Source organism: Xiphophorus maculatus, chromosome 8 (assembly GCF_002775205.1).
Source record: "Xiphophorus maculatus strain JP 163 A chromosome 8, X_maculatus-5.0-male, whole genome shotgun sequence".
Taxonomy (NCBI): domain Eukaryota; kingdom Metazoa; phylum Chordata; class Actinopteri; order Cyprinodontiformes; family Poeciliidae; genus Xiphophorus; species Xiphophorus maculatus.
Window position 1 is genome coordinate 22,286,114 of NC_036450.1, and position 18,960 is coordinate 22,305,073.

General features: G+C 40.0%; 2 protein-coding genes across 2 annotated transcripts in view; one reads left to right on the plus strand and one right to left on the minus strand.

The window, feature by feature from the left end:
* The window catches only part of LOC102221406 (tumor necrosis factor receptor superfamily member 10B-like), a 32,792-nt gene extending 20,753 nt beyond the window's left edge, over positions 1 to 12,039 (plus strand). The window contains exons 4-10 of the mRNA XM_014472342.2: positions 3,567 to 3,678; positions 6,172 to 6,305; positions 6,386 to 6,484; positions 6,564 to 6,610; positions 6,713 to 6,994; positions 8,847 to 8,883; positions 9,649 to 12,039. Coding sequence (XP_014327828.2) covers positions 3,567 to 3,678; positions 6,172 to 6,305; positions 6,386 to 6,484; positions 6,564 to 6,610; positions 6,713 to 6,994; positions 8,847 to 8,883; positions 9,649 to 9,950 — 1,013 coding nt within the window. The 3' untranslated portion in view covers positions 9,951 to 12,039. The remainder of the gene's footprint in view (positions 1 to 3,566; positions 3,679 to 6,171; positions 6,306 to 6,385; positions 6,485 to 6,563; positions 6,611 to 6,712; positions 6,995 to 8,846; positions 8,884 to 9,648) is intronic.
* A 3,550-nt stretch (positions 12,040 to 15,589) lies between these two features.
* Positions 15,590 to 17,263, minus strand: LOC111609563. The gene is made up of 2 exons (XM_023338704.1): positions 16,444 to 17,263; positions 15,590 to 15,877 (listed from the first exon to the last, which is right to left on the minus strand). The coding sequence occupies exons 1-2, from the start codon at positions 17,005 to 17,007 to the stop codon at positions 15,590 to 15,592; spliced, it is 852 nt and encodes a 283-aa protein (XP_023194472.1). The 5' UTR covers positions 17,008 to 17,263.
* Positions 17,264 to 18,960: the final 1,697 nt, after the last annotated feature.

An 18,960-nucleotide genomic window follows, 5' to 3' on the forward strand; every position in this document is an offset into this window, starting at 1 on the left:
GATGTATTGTTTTAGGAAAGCTGATAGCTCTTTGTCTGTGCCCTGCGCCTTTCACGTCCACAGCTGAAAATGGGGTCTTATGATGTTACACGGAGCAGCAGGGTGTGTCTTTGTTGTTTTTGTTTCCCGGCCTGAATGCGAGCGTGTTACTTGTCTCGGGAAGGTTTTGCCTGTGTGTCCGTCTTACCTGGCTGAACTGGGTGTGGCTGCGCGTCATTGTCCTCCCCCATACTGGGCGTCTTTGTGTCCGATGAAAGGCAGCAGCCACAGAAAAGAGAATACTGTTACATAGGTTATTCACTTATTTTACTTTTAAGGTTTTGGTTGTTTTTTTGTTGTTTTTTTTCCCCCCAGATCTTTTTAATGCCTTTCATAATCTTGTGACACTAAATAAAAAAGTAAAGTTTAAACTTTTAAGTCCCACATTGCATTGTGGAGTGCTTGCACGTACTCTGAACCACGCTGCGATGTGAAACACTTAAGAACTTCCTGTTGGGAGCTGCTGTTGATTTAATGAATCATTTATGGTGTCACATGAATGAACTTTGCTTTAGTGTATTTCGTAGTTAGTGCCAGTCCATTTAACCATGTAATATTTCAGACCTCAGTTGAAATCAGTAAATAAAAATAAAAATAAAAAAACAGGAGAATAGTTGCTTTGATTCTATAATACAGACTCAGGCGGCATAGCGTTCATGACAGTTTAATGTGACTGAACTCCTTAGTCGGTCACTGGGCTGCAGCTTCAGTTTTGTGGTTTATTCATTGATTTTCACCAAGCTGGTAATCATGTTTTTAGCTTCCGAGCTCGTTTGTGTTGTATTTAAGCATCACTCCACTAAGCTGACATCCATCAATCTGTCTCCTCCATGACACATTTCTATTGGAAAAACTCCGGCCTCTGTGGTTCAGGGAAGGAAACAAAACACTGAGTGTAAAGGTCCTCCGCTGGTTTTAAACAACAAAACAATCGAGCACAATGAAACCTGAATTATAGCTTGATCACATTAGGGAGAAGGCAAACAGTTATGACTAAATTCACAAACAATGCCGGGGCTGGAGCTGTGAATTTCAGCTGACCTCTCGATTCTAGCTGACTGATTTCTTAGCTCAATGCGTCTGTGTTTTTTCCTCTAAACACACACACACCCTGGTACTCTTCCACTCTTAATGTTAAAATCACAAACTTCATAGAGTTCTCATTTTATTATTGTTAAATTCTTTTATGTGATGGACCTCGGGTTTCTAAAGTCAGGGGTCATGACTCGCTGCTCCAGACTTTTAGCGGAACAAGTTTACTTTCCCAAAAAAAGCATGACCTTAAAAGCAGCAACGGCCGGCGTCCTCCTCGTTTCCGCGCCAAGACTTTCCAAGAACTCGGCTGTCCCGTCGTTAAGGAGCGAGCCGGGAGCGACTCCGGTCCAAACGCCGGTAATTCCGGAACGTTCTCTGGCATTTTATGAAAAAGGGCTTCAAACTATAGAAGTGTTATGTCAGAAAGCTTGAATGGATTAGAAAACCATTGTCCTCCTCCAATGTTGTTTTGTGGCTAAAGACTACTATGACAACTGGAATAAATTGAGGATATTTAAAGTAAAATTTTTACAGAAAAATTCCCCCTCATTCCCCTAAATAAATCTCAGTTATTTTCAAAAGTCACCTGAGCGTAGTTTAATTCTAGTTATATTGTTTTTGGCATCACAAAATGTGGAAAAGTTTATGAAACATTAATATACAAGTTTCCTTCTGACACAAATTGTTTGATAAATCCATATTAGGACAGCTACAAATGTGTTTGTATAGTATATTTATTTTGTGCTCAAAAATCCACACACATTCATAGATGATATGCAAATCAGTAGGCAACCTGGGATTCAGTGCCTTGCCCAGAGGCACATCAAACCCACAAGTTTTGGTTTGCAAAACGACTACTCTACCCACAGAGTCGCAGTCGGAATTGATCAAAAGTTTTTACAAAATAACATCTATAAATTAAATTGTACCTGAGATTTTTTTTTTTTATTGATTTTTTTTTTTTTTTGCAGTACTGAAAAACTGCAAAATAAGTACAAAGTGCAAAATGGTTCAGTTCTAAAACTCTTTTTTTTTTTTTTGCTTGATATTTTCTGTGCTGTGCCAAAATAATTAGTCAGTCCAAGTTTCTGCAACTTTGTTTTATTTGTTGTTGTTTTTCCACTGTATCAGTCAGCAAAGCATTAAAAAAAACTATGAATCCATATGAAGAAACAATTTTCTGTGGTGTATTAAGACTACATTTCCACACCAACACGTTTTTCTTTCTTTTTTTTAAACTTCACTTTGACGTAACTTAAATGTAGAGCGTTTTATTTTTACAGACCAAAAAAAGGGTTTTTATTAAGAAATGTTTGCAATGCATTTCATTACCATGAAGCCACAAAAACTCTTAGCATTCCTGTTTAGTTTTTTTTCTTGTTGTTTTTAATGTGACATATTTTCATGGGTAATCAGTTGTTGTTTTCCAAAGGTTTGTGGCTCCCACAATTGTCAGATGCTGGAGTGCATCAGCACTTAACAGCCATGCAGTAAATGACATTTCCACACAGTCCTTTAATGCCTATATGCCTTGAGAAATGCAGTCGAACAAAACCGGCGACTGTTCTGCTTTGGTACAGAGTAATTTCGTTTTTATTATTATACATTACCCAAACGATAACAGTGAAAGACGTTGGCTATCCCATGAGCAGTGGTCGTGGAGCGAGGCACAAAACCGCGGTTGTGTTCTCTGCGTGACCGTAAGGAGTCTGTGTTTCACTCTGACAAGAACACGCTCAAAAACAACATGTTTACTGTTTAACAATTTGCTTCTGTGACTGTTGAGGTGAAACAGACTGTATTTTGTCTGTTTAAAGCCAACATGATGTGCTCTTGCAGCTGGAATACTGGCAAGCTAGTTGGTGTAACCACAAGGCTGATTGCCAACAGCAGGACAAAGGCCAATTATTAGAGAAATAGTTTTGCGGAACGAGAGAAAAAACGGACAAAAAGGCCGTATTTTAACTTTGTTTCAATTAATCATGGGAGAAAATTCCTGTAATGGTATGGAAAGATTACAGATTTTACAAACTGCTCTGGAATAGATTTTTTTTTATTTTTAAATTTGCAGCCATGGCCGTCTTATTTACTGAAGCTAGGGATTAATGGAGGTGAACTTTGTTATTTTCACGTAACCCCTTTAAAAAAACTGCAGCTGCTGTCGTTTATGTTTTCAAAGTGACAAAGTTTCTCATATTCCTGCTAAAGTGAGCGGAAAGAAGGAAACCTAATTGTCACGCTTATCCGTTTTATGGAAAAAGTCACAGCACGGTTACTAACTGGCTGTAAATTAGCTTAAAAAAGAAAAAGAGCAGAATATCCAACAAAGGTTTCCCTCTGTTGCTCGCTTACTCATTAAGTCCTGGACATGCATCAACAGGTTAGACGTAGTTAACTAAAACAGAGGTCACACACACACTCGCGTGACCAATTTGATTTGGAGTTGGCAGTTTTGAAATTTTCTCACAATGTTTTAATTTTGTCTTCTACAGACGAAAGAGTAATCACTCCCTGCACGACCACAACGGACACCAAGTGCGAGTGCAAGCCCGGCACCTTCTGCGTTCCTGACCAGGCCTGTGAAGTCTGCAAACGCTGTGCCAAGTGAGTGCTGCTTAAACATTTACAGCTTTGTCACTTTTTAGCCCTTAATTTGTAGATTACAATACCTTGCAAGGTATTCGTACGTATTGAACTTTTCCACTTTTTGGAACTTTACAAGCACAAACTTTTTTGTATTTCTTTGGGATTTTATGTATTCGAAGAACCTGAAGTAGTTCCTAATTGGTTCTGTTTTTTTTTTTTTTTTTTAAATCTAAACTTGCAGCTGTGCTTTTTTTAATCAGCCCCCTATGATAAGAGACCCCTAAACGAAATCACATGTAGCGTCACTTAATTAGTAAATAGGCGTCCTGTGTGGCTCAAGATAAAATCTGAGCCCAAAAGAGAGATTGCAAAAACAGCTCCACATCACCGTGACAACACAATCTCCACCACAGTACATGGTGGTGGCAGCATCATGCTGTGGAGGTGCTTCTAATAAACAGAGTATGGAGCTGATCATATGCTCAGAAACCAGACACCCATCACATGAGTTTAAGATACTTTTTCTAAAATTGGCAAAAAGTTTGATAAAATCCATGGCAACCAACTCACTTCAGTAGCCACCTAATAAGTCCACCTGTAAGCTAATATCTGCGCAGAATTAACAGTATTACACACAAAACAGAAAAAAAATGTCATGTTCTCAAAATGCCAGAAAGATTAAACCACTGAGGATAATATGGTCAAAATGAGCAACAACAACAAAAAAAGAAAAATACATTTAACTCAACTGAAAAATGCTAAACAAAACCATGTAATCATGTATCTACATTCTCCCAGTATGGTGAACTGAAACTATCATCTGCCATGTAAAGACATGTACAATGATGAATCATTGTGCTTTTAATCATGCCCTCACATTTAGAGGTTTTCCAGCTACATTTTTTCTGTAATCAAAATGGTAAACAGTAGTGCTACACTCAACCTCAAAATTCAGTTCTGTCTATTTCACCTTCAAATAATCGCAGCAAACTATTCTCTAAGATGTTATTTCAGGATTACTATGTCTTTTGTTTTATTGTAAAGTCAAGCAGTTTTTTGTAATTACTTTTACTAGTGCAAATATACTGTAAACACAAAATCTTACCAAGTATTTGTCTAGTTTCTAGAGCAAATATCTTACTCCACTTGAAATTGTACAAAACTAATTATGAGTAGCTGTTCATCAAAAAATATCAAGTTAACTTGGATATAAGCTTGTAGTAGGTTGTGCTGCAGATGTCTTTGCTGGTTGTTGGCTGTTTTCTGGGCTTTGGGTGGATGGACCAACTGGGCTTTCACACACACATATATATATATTTTTTAATATGTTTTTATTATAGATTTATTAGCAGTGGTTCTTAATGATTTGATGTCATGCCATCCTAGTGAACACATTTTCACCCCCAATCCCTATTTAAATATTCATTTGTACTCACCACTGGCACCAGGATTCTGTACTCAATTACATGGTTATCAAAGCTGATTAATAAAATTAGCTACCATGGCTTAAACATTAAGTTGCTACAGCTTTTATTATAGTTTCAAGTATTAAACCAACGTCCACCAATCGTTCGCCTTGAGCCGACCAAGCGCTGTGGCTTTTACACTTGACGCTTTGGTGAAGCATTCTACGAAAATTAGCCTTCATAGAGGAATAATATAAATTCCTGTACAAGCAAACATTCCAGATAGACCATTTTAAATGAAAGGTTCTTCAGGCGATCCGCGCCGAGATAAAAAATAAAGAAGGAGGGGCATGATGCTAGGAGGAAGCATTTTTTGACGTGGAACAGACCAGGGCACCTGAGTGAGGCCAAAGGTCGCCCAGTTTCCCCTCTCCCCCGTTAAACATGTAAAGTTAGCCGACCTCCTCTGATTTAATTTCGACCGTCACAAACTTTTCCATTTAATCTCAGCTCTGCACACCTGTGTGCCCAAGATGGACTACTTCTTCTAGCCTACAGGGTTGAACAGGCAGCGTGTTTAATTTGAGCCGTTAAAACCCTCCCCTCTTCCATCGCATATTTTTAAGTACATTATCCATAAACGACAATAACAGCAAACTGATAGAAAAATAATAATCCTTGCCTGATACAACTTTGAGAAAATTTGGATTGCCAACATAAATTCACGGCGAAAGGGATTCAAACTGGGAAAGTGGCGGGCTCCCCACTTTTGTCTTTGGATGAACATCCAGACTAATTCGGTTTAAACTGGTTTTTCTGTTTGTGCGGTTTTATTGTTGCTTGACTGCCCCCTTATGGCCAACAGAGGTATCTGTGTTCGCACAAAATAAAATTATTTCTTTAAGTTAACATGTGACAAAATCATGTTATCTTTACTAGAATTAATTAATTAAACACAACAAACACAATTTTTATGTGTTAATTTGAAATGAAATATTAACATAATGTGAACAACTGCAATGTTTCACTTTTTTTGAGGGTATCAGAGAATTATTTATCTTAATGTGATTCTCATTGCATTTGCTCCACTTCTACTACATTGCAGGTGCAAAGCCGGCGAGGAGGAGGTGAAGAATTGCACGCCCTTTTCCAACACAGTGTGCCGAAAACGAGACCCGTCCCCGACCGAAACGGTAACGCCTCGGTCTCCTCCGGTTCCCGACCCGCCAACAAACACCTGTAAGTTCCACACATCCTGTCATCGAACATTAATCGCCACCCAGACGGGAATTTGTCTCATATGTAACGATCTCTTCCAGGGTTTCTTGTATTAATGGTCTTGATCTGCATCATGGTCATTGTCGTCTTTGCCATTATTTTGTGGTTCCTACGGAAACAGCACTCATGCGACGTACCATGTAAGTCCGTGTAGCATTTTATAACCCAACAACATTCAGCAGATTTTCTTTTCTTACACAATTTTCTTGCTTTCAACAGGGTTCAAAAGCTCTTGTGAATCGAGCGAAATCGTAAAGATTCCCATCGTAAGTTCCATCTGATCTTTTTTTTTTTGGATATGTACCTCCAGATAATGTGGAGAAAAAAACCCATTCACCTAAATTTCTTTTCCCTTCCTTCTCGGTTAGGATGAGAGTGGAGCCACTGCGGAGGAGAAGCAGAACAACCAGAACGCGGGCCTGGAGGGCGAGGAGCCCCGCCCAGAGTCGCGGCCCCTGCTGCAGGAGACGCAACCCGTGATGACCAAGGCCTGCCCGCCTCTGGAGGACGAGGACCGCGGACTGGGCGACAGTTTGCCCAACACCACCAGCTCGTCCCAGACGAGCCTGTCGGCGCTGCCCACCGCTGCCTCCACTGGCAGCACCCCGCACCACAGCCCCGCCGGCTTCAGACAGTTGCCTTCAGACACGGTGAGAGCCGCAGAATCAAACATCTTTCTCTTATTTAATGCAAATAAGTAGGCATCACGTCACAACCTAAAACCTCAAAGTACTTTATTGGGATTTTGTGCAACAGACCATCACCGTGTAGTGCATTATTTGTGAAGCAGACCGAAAAGGATGCATTTAAGCGTTTTTGTACAAATAAACCTGTCTGGCAGGAGTTTGTATTCAGCCAGCCTATGCTTAGGGATGCACAGATCCACTTTTTTTTTTTTTTTTTTTTTTGCACTTTTGGTACAGATACCTGAGATTTACCATTGGCTGATTCAGAAAAACAGTGCAGAAACAGTTGACTTAAAATATTAATTTTTTCCTGAACACAGACATAAATGTACAAAATTACACATTTATTTGATAACTCTACACCAGCACAGCACACTTATACACCAACAGTTTCAACAGCTTGGTGAAATGCAAAAACAACTTTAATTTGTTAAGTCAGTGCAGTTAGCAGTGTAACAGCCAATGTAAAATAAATATCAAACAAACTGAAACTGGCAGAAAAGGTTGACTGTCTTGGTCAAACATGTAAAAACTCGACTGCAACAAATCTTCTTTCAAATGGTTCAGAAAGAGCAATTAGGAATTCGAAATATGATGTAAGATAAATAATGAAGCATGATGTCGCTCAGAGGAAAAAGCATAGAATTAGACTGAATAGATCTGTCCTTATGTATCAGGCACATTGTCACCAATATCAAATCTAGATTTTTTATTTTTTTTTTAAATATCGGGACAGATGCAGATATTGATATTGGATCGGTGCATCTCTCCCTCTTGCTATAATGGCCCCTAAATAAAATCCAGTGCAGTCCAGTTTTCTTTAGAAGTTACACAATCAGTAGATTTAGTTCATCTGGCTGTAATTTCCTCTCTGTAAATCCAGCTGCTCTGTTTGGGCCTTAGAGGTTTGGTGGAGAACATTAGTGAACAAACAGCGAGCAGGTCAGGGACACAGTGCTGGGGACATCTAAAGCAGGTCCGGGTTGTGAAACAGTGTCCTGAGTTTGGAACATTTTCAGTCCACAAAGATGTGGAGAAACCTCCCAAACTGACTCATCGGACGTGGAGAGAATTAGTCTTTTCTTTTAGTTGCATGTATCAAAGTTGTCACGGCCTTCTGAGCTCCAAAACCTAAAGTTATTCCAACAAAAGGGCGTGGGTGGGTGGCAACAGGTGGTTTGTCTCTGGAATGCACTGTCAACCTGATAGTTTGAAAAATACATGCCATACTATCTCTAGAAAAATAAAGACAAAATGCTTGCTAAAAAATTCTTACGACGTGGGTGAAAATGAAACTTAATGTGATCTTTACAGGTTTAAAAAGTGGTAAAAAAAATAAAAATAATAATTTTAAAGACCTCCAGACATTTGACAAACAACTCCACCACACCCCCCAAAATTAATGGGAGGGTCTAAAAGTCACCAAAGGAATCGAAACAATTCCAAATACAAAAATTTGAAACACAGATTTTGGTTCCAAACTAACATTAATATGTTCCAAATTGATGGAAGAAAACACAAATTGATAGAACTTATGATGTGCAAAAATTCAACATTAACAGCTGCAGCCAAAGTATAGGAACCAAAAGAAATGGACGCCTCATTTTGTAATTTTGTACAATTTATTCTGCTTGTGTGTTGTTCTACTTTGCATTAAATCAATCTTTTTTTTTTTTTTTAAATCCCAATATGCTTGGAAGTTTGTGATTGTAAAGTAGCAAAAATGCTAACAAAAAAACCTTTAAACACGTTTGCATTGTATGTTTTCTCCACATATCTTCTTATATATGCCTTTTCCTTTTTTGTCTTTCTACAGGATGACCCTCTTGGACATCGATTGCTGCCACTGCTTGGTAAGACGGACCTTCATTGTTTCCTGTTGTTTTTGCACCAACACAAAAAAACAGCACAGCACACAGCAACCCACGCCAGATCGCGGGCAAGACAAGAAACCCGACATCTCCGCAAGATCTCCCACTTTAGTGCTTGATAGACCGATGATCTCATGATAGTTAGGCCTGATCTGAGCCTGCAGGTCTTTAAAACAATCTGCATTTTTTTTTCTGCTGCCATTTGTCCTGCTGAATTGAAGAGGACATATCTTACAGTTTGATCTTGCATTGATTGTTTTAAATCGACATCCTCCGAAGGGACATGCACTTAAATGCTCTCACTGTATGTAGCATACAGGAACGATGTCTGTAGTGATAACTAATGATGTGGATATGGAGAATTTCACTTCTTCTAATACCAAGCTATTGTAGGTGAGCACAAAATACTGTTCTGGTGTCGCATTCAGTGCTATTAGAAACGATTTGCCCACTTAAAGATTTATTTCTTTAGTTTTATTTGTCATGTTTCAGGTCATTAACCACATTTTAATATCACACAAAGACAACCGCAGTGTTCTGCCGCAGTGAATAGAATAGAATAGAATTCAACTTTATTGTCATTGCACTGTCACAAGTACAAGCAACGAGATGTAGTTTGCATCTATCCAGAAGCGCTCTACAAGATATAAATATTTATTTACAGATGTACAAGACTATGTATGTATGGACTATAAGGGGTTGTAGCAAGAGAGTGTTTATTAGTGTTTGTTTGCTCTGATTGCAAAGGGTCGGAGAAGTCCCTCAGGAAGAGCTTCGACTTGTTCGACGAATACCTGGACGTGCGGATCCACAACAAGTTCTTCCGACTGATCGGCATCAGCGACAACCACATTCGGATCGCCGAGAGCGGCGCCCCCGGCGACAAAGTGTACGAACTGCTGAAGAACTGGATGCAGAGGCAGGGGCTGAAGGCCGACATCAACGACCTGCTGGAGGCGCTGCTGAGCATGGACCAGCGGCGCTCGGCCGAGTGCATCGCCCACGCCGCCCTGAGGAGAGGCTACTACAAGCACGCCGACACCCCCTGAAGCTAACGAAGCTAACGCCAACGCTACTCGCCACCGGAACAAACTACAGCCGCCGTCAGTGGACGCCGTGTCTCACAGAACAGGGCTTACCTCCTTTTTGTGGCTGTTCAGCCATGCTTTTAAAAGCCAGTAGTTTTTTCTTTTAAAAACAAAAAACAAACCAAAAACAAAAACGAAGCATAAAAAAAAGGGGAAAGTCAAGACACACCGATCAGCTGTTGACTATTTGCCAAATGCTGAAGCAAATAAAAAAATCGTTCAAATATGCTTTTGATGGAAGCCTGAAGGCTTCAACTGTTGCGTTCTGACACATTTGGATGTTTTCGGCTGTCGGTGAAGAGGCCAGACACTGAAAGCACAGAAGTCTCCAGCCGTGTCCCACCCAAGTCACGAGACGCTACTGGCCGGAGAAAATGGGGGGGGAGGGGACGAGGATAATATACACTGGTTTGTAGGAGCGGCATGGCGTGTGCCGCTAATACCGTGCCTGTTCGATGCACTGATACCTGGTGGCACATGTAGAACTGAAAACAGGTCAAGTTTCAATGTGTTCTGTAGATTCAATCCTTACCGCAAATATCAGTCCAAGAATACTTTTCTTCTCTAATGGTGGAAAATATTCACAAATACTAACATCCATCCCTACTAATGACGTATTTACCTCTTCATCATTGTTTGTTTTTTTTTCCCTACAACTTCATTATGTTTCTCAAACTGTGTTCTAGTTGTGTCTGCGGTCTTTGCGTGTTCAGTGTTCTCACTTTCAAACACTGTAGAAGGAATTTGCAGGACGTTTCTAATCGGAGCATGCGTCGATGGTCGCCTCGACGTTTCCGTGGCGACTTGGAGAAGTTCAGAGGTCATTCTATTTATTGTCATATTTATTGAGAGGATTATTATCTGTGATTATTTATACCATTGCCAAAAACACACGGTCATTGTGACGTCCCTGCAGGGCAAAAGAAAAAAAAAAGAAGAAATGACTGAGATCAAATCCTTTCACGTTCAAAAGCAACAAAAAAATGTAGCTTTTTTTATTATTATTTTTATTTTCTTTCCTGTTCCTGCTTGTCGGACTAGGTTCAGAACGACAATCCGGCTTTGCGCGTCAAGTGTGATCCGTGTGCAGATCACACTTTCCTTTTCTTTTTTTTTAAATATCAACTGATTTCCGTATTCAGGACAGAGTGGAGGTTTCCATGACGCCTAAAGCAGAATGTATCTCGTCGAATTAAATTCTCATTAACTTCGGACGTTCAACCCGTTTTCTGCTAACCGACTGAACGCGTGACCCGTCGCCCGAATCCACGAGACAGGGGGGGGCAGGTTACACGCCGTTTCCTGGTGATGTAAGATGAAGGAAATCTTTTCTGGATATAAAAAGAAGCTCAGATTTTGTGTTTTAAAAGCTCACCCTCTGCGCATACATGCATGTGCATCCACAGGCCTTAGAAATGTATTTATATATTCAGATGGATTTAGAAATCAAAGTGAAAATCATGAGTTATGGAACTGCTCATCAACCAGAAACAGGTTGTTGTTGTTGTTGTTGTTGTTTTGCTTGTTGTTTTTCTTGTTTATGCCCATTTGTTTTTTCTGCATACTGTTATGTAAAAAGCACAGATTTAGAGTTATATATTGTTGCTGATGAGTGATGCTACAGTGCTGGCACTGCCATCTATTGACAAAACCATGAAACTGCAGCCTGCATCCGTTTCTAGTTACTCTTCACGCCCATCCTGTTTTATTTTTCCGTGTCTGTTGCATCCATTTTTCAGCTGAATTCTCCTGTTGGCCTGATGCAGCAGAGCAGGGAAAATGATTCAGTTCTCTTGTTTACTCCATACCACATCGTGTGTGTGTGTGTGTGTCTGTAGAATTTTTTTTAATACCTCTGTTTTTATATGCCTTTAGTGCAAGTCTAAGCTGTTCAGTTAATTTCCATTAAGTTCTGTAATTGCCAGATTACCGTTAAGCCATTTTTTCCCCCCCTGAGTTACTGTTTGGTTGTCATGGATCTTTAAATACAAAGTGATGTAAATACAACAAAGCTGTTTTTACATTAAGTTCAAATAAATGTTTTGTACAGTTATAAATGTAAAATGAGTGTTTTAATTGCTGCTTCCCTGGAAAAAGTATCACCGGTTGCTTGTTTTTTTTGTTTTTGTTTTATATTTTCAGGATTCACAGATGTTAATGCGTTCACAGCTCTACCTATTATCTTGTCTCTTAGTGGTATTCTTAGTGTGTTCTGTTAAACAGGAGGTTGCAAATGCTCCTAATTAGCGTATGGTTGGGTAAGAGTTTGAATCAGTCTTCACTATTTGGTATTTACAGAGATATCTCAGACTGGTTCTTAATTAAAAGAAATGTGTAAAATCACATCACTTTATAGACTTCTCGAAAGTCCTCTTATTAAACACTACAGTTATGCTTTACTGCAATTAAAGCTTCTAGTCTTTTGGACGTTTTTTTTTTCACGTCTACAGATGTCCTGTCAGTCAGATCGGATGCAGAATGTCTGTAAACAAATATCAGGTTTAAGTCGGTGAACCTCATCATATTCGAGTCTGTTTCTGCCCTTTTATAGTTCTTTCTCTGAACAACATGAATTTAGTTTCATCCATCTTGGATGAAACTTATATCTTATAGCTTCATTCAACAATCCCTTTATACTTGAGAATTTTAGAGGCCAAACTATTAGCCTACTTGTCGTGTCTCCAGTGTTCCACCTGAGCTGTTTTCTCTTGCTTGATTGATGCGCCTCCAGTGACTTGCTTAATTCTTGCAAGTTAAATGGGTGCGTGAAAAGTAAAATGGATGAAAACAATGGTGAGAGAAAATCCATTTGTCCATTTGCTTTTCTCTAAATTAGTTTTTAGAGAAAACTAAAAACTAATTTCAACGATTTCCACAAAATTCAACGATTTTGTGGTTAAAATCGTTGAATTTACGCATTGCCCATTGAAATACAGAAAGACCGGGACGAGGTAGTGCAGTACTGTGCCTCACCTCCGGTGGCGCTGTCACAAAGTGAATGAAGGCAGGCAGTTGGCGCATGCTCATTGCTGTTCTCTTAATTTCGCCATTATACTTGTTTAGTTACACATGTTCTGTATATACTGACGTTCCGCAATCTAATCTGGTATATTTAATGAATGTGTGTGACATGCTTAGTATTCACGATCGGCCATAAATATGCAGTGAAAATGCGCAGTGTGAGTGTGAGTACAGTACCTAACTGATAGGGGGCAGTGCTGAGTCCTATAGACGACAGGTGTTCTTCTTCTACGCATGGAAAGGACGGAAAACAAGCGCAAAAATAAAGAAAACACGAATGGAATAGAACCTTTCAAGGCCAGGCTCTATGCCTGTCAGGTTTTTTTGTAAATAAAAGCAAAATGAGACAGAAACGAGGACTTTTGTTGTTTTTACAACAGAGTGACAGACATTTGTGGAAAAGGACAGGTGCATGGACTTCACATAAAAATAAAGGTAAGAGCATACACGAGTTGTTTTGTTTGTTTAGGTGACCTAAAGAGGAATAAATACAAAAGTGTAATCTTCCCTCCACTTTACGAGTATGCTCTCCTTTGTTTTGGTCTGTGGGAAAGAAGAAAAGCGCCTAAAGTTTGTGGTTGTAATTAGGGGTGCACCGATTACAGTTTTTGTTTTTGGCCGATCACCAATCTTTAAAATGGTTCCGTGTGCTTTTTGTTCTGAAACATTGCTAAATATGTCTTGCAATGTAAGCATCTACACAAGTTTATTGATTATTTTAAGTTTACATTTCATCACCAAAGATATGTCAACAATCATTTACAAGAGACGATTGTTCACACACCCAGATATTTAGATATGTTTTTTTATTTTTTTAGTCATAAAACAATTTCTGAGCCTGACCTCCTACTGTCAAGGATCACCTTGCAGAAGCAGGAATGTGCAGAGTTTTTCAGTACTTCCTTCAACTAATCAGTGCAGAAGAAAGCAGCAGGCTTTATATATACACCATTCATAGTTTCTGGAAAGCAAAAGTAGGTGGCATTGACTCGTTTTATGGGATTCTTTTCGATTTTGACTGAAGGCAAATGTCATTTTCCCAGAGCTGCATCTGTGTGTGTCTCACAGATAAAAGCCTCCCAACAGGACCTTGTAATCAGACACAAGGTCAAACTAACCCACCAGTTAAGAACAGACGACTCCTTAACATTTAGTTAAAACAAGGGAACAAAGAGGTACTGGCATCTTTCCGAGCTGGATGAAAACATTTTATTAAATTGAAAACATTTTGAGTTTTCAGGGGGGGGGGGGAAATTTGCTGGAATGCTAATTGGAAATTCTAGGCCACACTCAGATCGCGTACGTCAGGGCCACAGTAAAATGCTGCTTTGCTAGAGTAACAATAAATCCAATTTTTATGTTTATAAAATATTTTCGCTCAAATCAAAATCAAACAAAAGGGGCAACATTTGCAGATGAAACGTCATAAAACGACAACGCGGCAGTTTGCATGTTGCCATAAAAAGCAAACATTTGGTGAAGCACTTAAAACATAGGCAATATACACAAAGAAACAAGAAACAACTATTCTGTTCTGAGTTGTTTTGTTTTTTGGTTGTTTTTTTTTTTTAATTGAATATTGTTTTCTGCTTAATCGTAATTTGTGGAACAATTGTGCTTCGCTCCACACGGCCGCCGCGCTGAGGAAAGAACCGAGCGGTCCTTTTTTGTCTTTTTCTTCACATTGTTTTCGTTCCTCTTGTTGGGCTGGAAGATTAATTCTTAATGCATTTCACAACAGAAACGACTGCAGACAAAATATACAATCTGCTGAGAGAAAACACGACCCAGTTTCCATTTTGTCTCCATTTTCCCAGGACGCTGTTTGTGTTTGGAGCTACAGGGGAGGAGATAATAACATGCACACTGAATTTTGCATTAAAAAAACGTGTCTGTTTTCCAGGACATAACGTTATTAGGCTATTATAGAAACCAGAATCTTCATATTGGTTTCAGATCAACTTTGATGTCTCTCTCTCTCTCTCTCTTTTTTTCCCTGTTTCCTTGGAGAGAAACTGAAAATCCACATAAAATCCCAACGAAATAATCTGAAACTTTAGGTTGAAATGGGATGGAATCTGAGAAAAGTTCAAAGCTTGTGGATAGTTTAATAATGCAGTTTAATTTTGGTCTACACAAGACCTGTCATGTGCTAATCTTAAATAATGACATTGAAGTGAAAATGCACATCAAAAGTTTTTCTTTTATTCGGACATTTCCTCTGACAGTTTAGTGTCACGATCACCATGCTCGTTCTGTTCCAGACACATATCAGAGATGAACATGTTTAAATGTGTCTGCCGCCTCGGGTTTGTTTTGTCTCTCCTTGTTTGCTCAGTTTAATGAAGAGGGAATGCCATTTCAACAGACCTGACTTTTGCATTTCATTAACTGGCCTGTAGGGGGTGCTGTTGTAGGAAACACATTCAGAAGGAAACCAGTTGAGTATTTACTTTCTTAACCTCAACTCAAAGGTTTGTGCAATAATCATGTAAAGTGATCAACTTGGTTTCTCTTAATGAGCCCCTGGCCGTAGCTTTGGAGATCCTCCCGATGTCGTTCTTTTCCCCCCTCTGCTTCTAAAAGCTCCGTCTTCTTCGTCTTTGCCTCCTGCTGTAGACACGCACGTTATTCTGAACTCTTTTCAGCACTCCGTCAAAGTAATAGAAGTGATCCTCTTCGTCGCTGATGAGAGGGTTTTGCCTAAGTCCCCCTGATGGGTCTTTCTGCAGCTTTCTAACATCTGCAGTTTCCCAGGCAGAGAGCGGGTTGGGTGGGGGTCTCCCCTGCCTCTCCAGGCAGTGTGCCCACCCGGCCTCGGTGCGGTCGATCAGACCTCTGCAGAGCGGGGCGGGGCCGTCAGGTGCCTGCGAAGAAGGTAAGTGATGAGAACAATCCCTGCTGCTGACCCACTGGTTAATAAACATCAGATCATCATCAGATCAGGTTTGCTTGTGTTTTCTCTTCTGTCCACCAGAGGGCAGAACGTTGCTATAAAGTTCAGACTGTGGATCGCCCCCTTGATGCAAACAGGACACTCACAAAGACTACTATAATGTTTTCTCTCTAGTTAGGAAGCTGTCTTGGTGTTTATCTCTTCACTTCTGGTTTTCAGCACCGTTACACAGAGGTGTGCTTTGTTTCATTTTCCCTTTTCCTCTGATGCAAAAGTGAAAACACGACAGATGCAATGTGAAGTTTGATAGGCAGGTACTGCTTGGTCTTACTTGGGTAGAATCTAATTTGGTCCTCCAAAAAAACTGAACTGAACTGAACCCTGCAACTGGAAGATGACTACCAGGAACATCTTAGGCAACGGGTCGGTAGGGTGTTATAACTTTCTTCTAGACTTTGAATACATGTTCATTCCTAGACATCAATATATTAATGTTTCTTTTGAAATAACAGAGTGTTTGTTGTACGTTTCATTTACCTTCATATCTTTTTCTGCATCCTCCTTTTGGATGTCTTCTGAACTTTTTGAAAAGGTCTGTGATTCTCCTCCATGATGGACCAGACCGGGTTTTCTGTCCTCTCCAGCCCAGTTCTCAGAACCTTCCTCATCGTCCTCTGCGTCCTCCCCGTGTTTTGGTGCAACTACCGGTCCGTCGTCTCTCATTCTGAGACCGGAGAACTGGACATTAGTCGTAGCGTGTGCGTTGGGGGTTGTATGTTTCTTGAATCTTGGCTCAGAGTCCGTTTCAGGTTCTGGGTCGGGTAGCGTAGTCTGTCTCTGGTCTCCGCTGGGCTGGATGTCAGTTGTGCTGCTTTGACTGAAGACTTCAGTCGTGTCTTGGATCTCCATTTTCGTCGTGGTGGCTTCGGTCAGAGGCCTCGCTGTTGTAGTTTCAGTCTGGAACTCTTTGGCTGAAGGTGTTGGTATCACTGATTCATCTGCTGCTGTTTTTGCCTCTCCAGTGGTTCTAAAAGCAACGTTCTCCTCAGTGGTAGTAACTCCTGATATTTTTTTAGCTAATCTGATATCAGTCATCTCCATCGTGTCTATTAGGTACAATTTCAACAAGCTACCTATCCCTACAAGGCATTTACATTTGGATTTGTCTGTTTTAGATGGCACGGTTTCTGCATAATTTGCTTGATGCGTCCGCTGAATTTGCAACCTGCTTGCTAAAATCTGTAGGTTTTCATGTTTTCCTCTGTTTGCGCTGGGATCTTCCGCTTCCTTCCCTCCGTGCAGGGAGTGCGGCTCGGCTTCTTTTGTGTTTAACTCCTTCCTCAAATATTCAATATCATTATCCGCGGCCGGCCTTCTTGCATACTGTGACCTATATATGGATCCTTTGTTCTCTTTGGATGCCAGCAGGGGTTGCCCCTGAAAGTAAACTCTATCCGCATCCCTACTAGATGCAGCTTTTGAAGAAAGTTGTTCCCAAAGACTTTTTTGCAAAACAGAATCCTCTTTGAAAGGTAAAAGATTATCTTTGTGTGTCTGGATCTTTGACTGTAGAGGCTCTTGTAAGTCAATTCCTTTCCACATTCTGTCTTTTTGCCTGTTTTTTGGCTCCACAGCCTCTTTTTCCCATGTTTTCTTAATCCTCATTGCCGACTTCACTTCCCCGCCGTCAGAGCTGCAGGCGACAATCAGCGCTGTTGCTGCGCGGCATCCCATTTTCCGCAACTCGGCGTCGGGAATAAGTTGTCGGCGCAGCTCAGATTTCTCCAGTAAGAAATATGGAAAGTTGCGGCTGGACGGCCAAGGCAACGAGGGCGACTGGAAATCGAGGCTGTTTATAATTACATCTATGGGAATCTTAATAGGTTCGCTTATAACATGCAGGGCAGGTAGAAGGTTGGAGTTTTCCAGAAATGCTGGAAAATGTTTCCCTGCTCCATTTAAAGAAGCCACAGCCTGAAATGACAGAAGGAGAAATTAGTTGCAAAATCGCTAAAAACCACATCGACCCCATTTTAGATTCACATGGGGGTTTCTTGTGCAGTCAACCCTATTCCATGCTAATATAAATACATATATGTATACATCTAGTTGACATTTTTTAACAGTCATGGCTCCCAAAGGAAAAATCCATCTTGACTTTTGGCAGTCGCCTGAACTTTCCTCCACAGGGTAACCCACTACTCTGGGATGTGTGTGAAATGTGGAATATTTCTTATTTTTTAACCAAATTGCATTAAGGTTCTGCTTCATTGAAGTTCTGACTTATGCAGAACTCCTAATGCAAAACGAAATGCAGTAAAAACAAATTCTGACTCCCTGAGTTTGTTTCGTTGCAGACGTGTCCAAAGTTTGGTCCGGTTCCACTGTGCATCTTTAAAGCTGCGAGCTAGTTTTTAGTTTTTAGGTCTCTCTCTCTTTCTCGCTCTCTCTTTCTCTCAAAATACTGTCCCGTAAAGTATTCATACACTTTTTTAACTTTTTGTCATGGATTTTAACCAAAAACTCTTAATGTTTCTGAGGGGGATTTTATGAGATTGAGACCCTGTGACTTCAAAACAAAAACCTATGCATGTTTTTTTATTATTATTATTATCATTATTCTTTCCAAATTAATATCTGGAAAGTGTGGCATGCATTTGCACAGAATCAACCTCAGTCAATAATTTGTAGAAGCTTTCTTTTTTTATTGTTGAATTTACAGCTGTAGGTTTTTCTTTAGAAACTACTTTTAGCTCCGTCCACCTGGAGACCAGCTTCCCTTTCCTGACCGAAGGAAAACATCCGCACAGCATGACGCTGCCACCACCATACCAGCTCTACATTTACACAGGAGTTCAATTACATCTGATTTACCAGTCAGATGAATTCTAACAATAGCATGACATAAACATAACACTTTGTTAAGATGTAACAAAAACAGTTACAATATATATTTTTAAAAAAAACATCAAATCTCATTAAATTCTACATTTTGCATTCAGGGTTTTTTTTCTCCACTAAGCAAATGTACCAGAGTTTTACTGTCCACTACTG

Excerpts from the sequence above, each read along its gene's own strand:
- LOC111609563 (XM_023338704.1), bottom strand. The coding sequence starts at position 17,007 with ATGGAGATGACTGATATCAGATTAGCTAAAAAAATATCAGGAGTTACT. Across the intron at positions 15,878-16,443 it reads ATGCAGAAAAAGATATGAAG|GCACCTGACGGCCCCGCCCC; the intron begins GTAAATGAAACG and ends CCTTCTTCGCAG.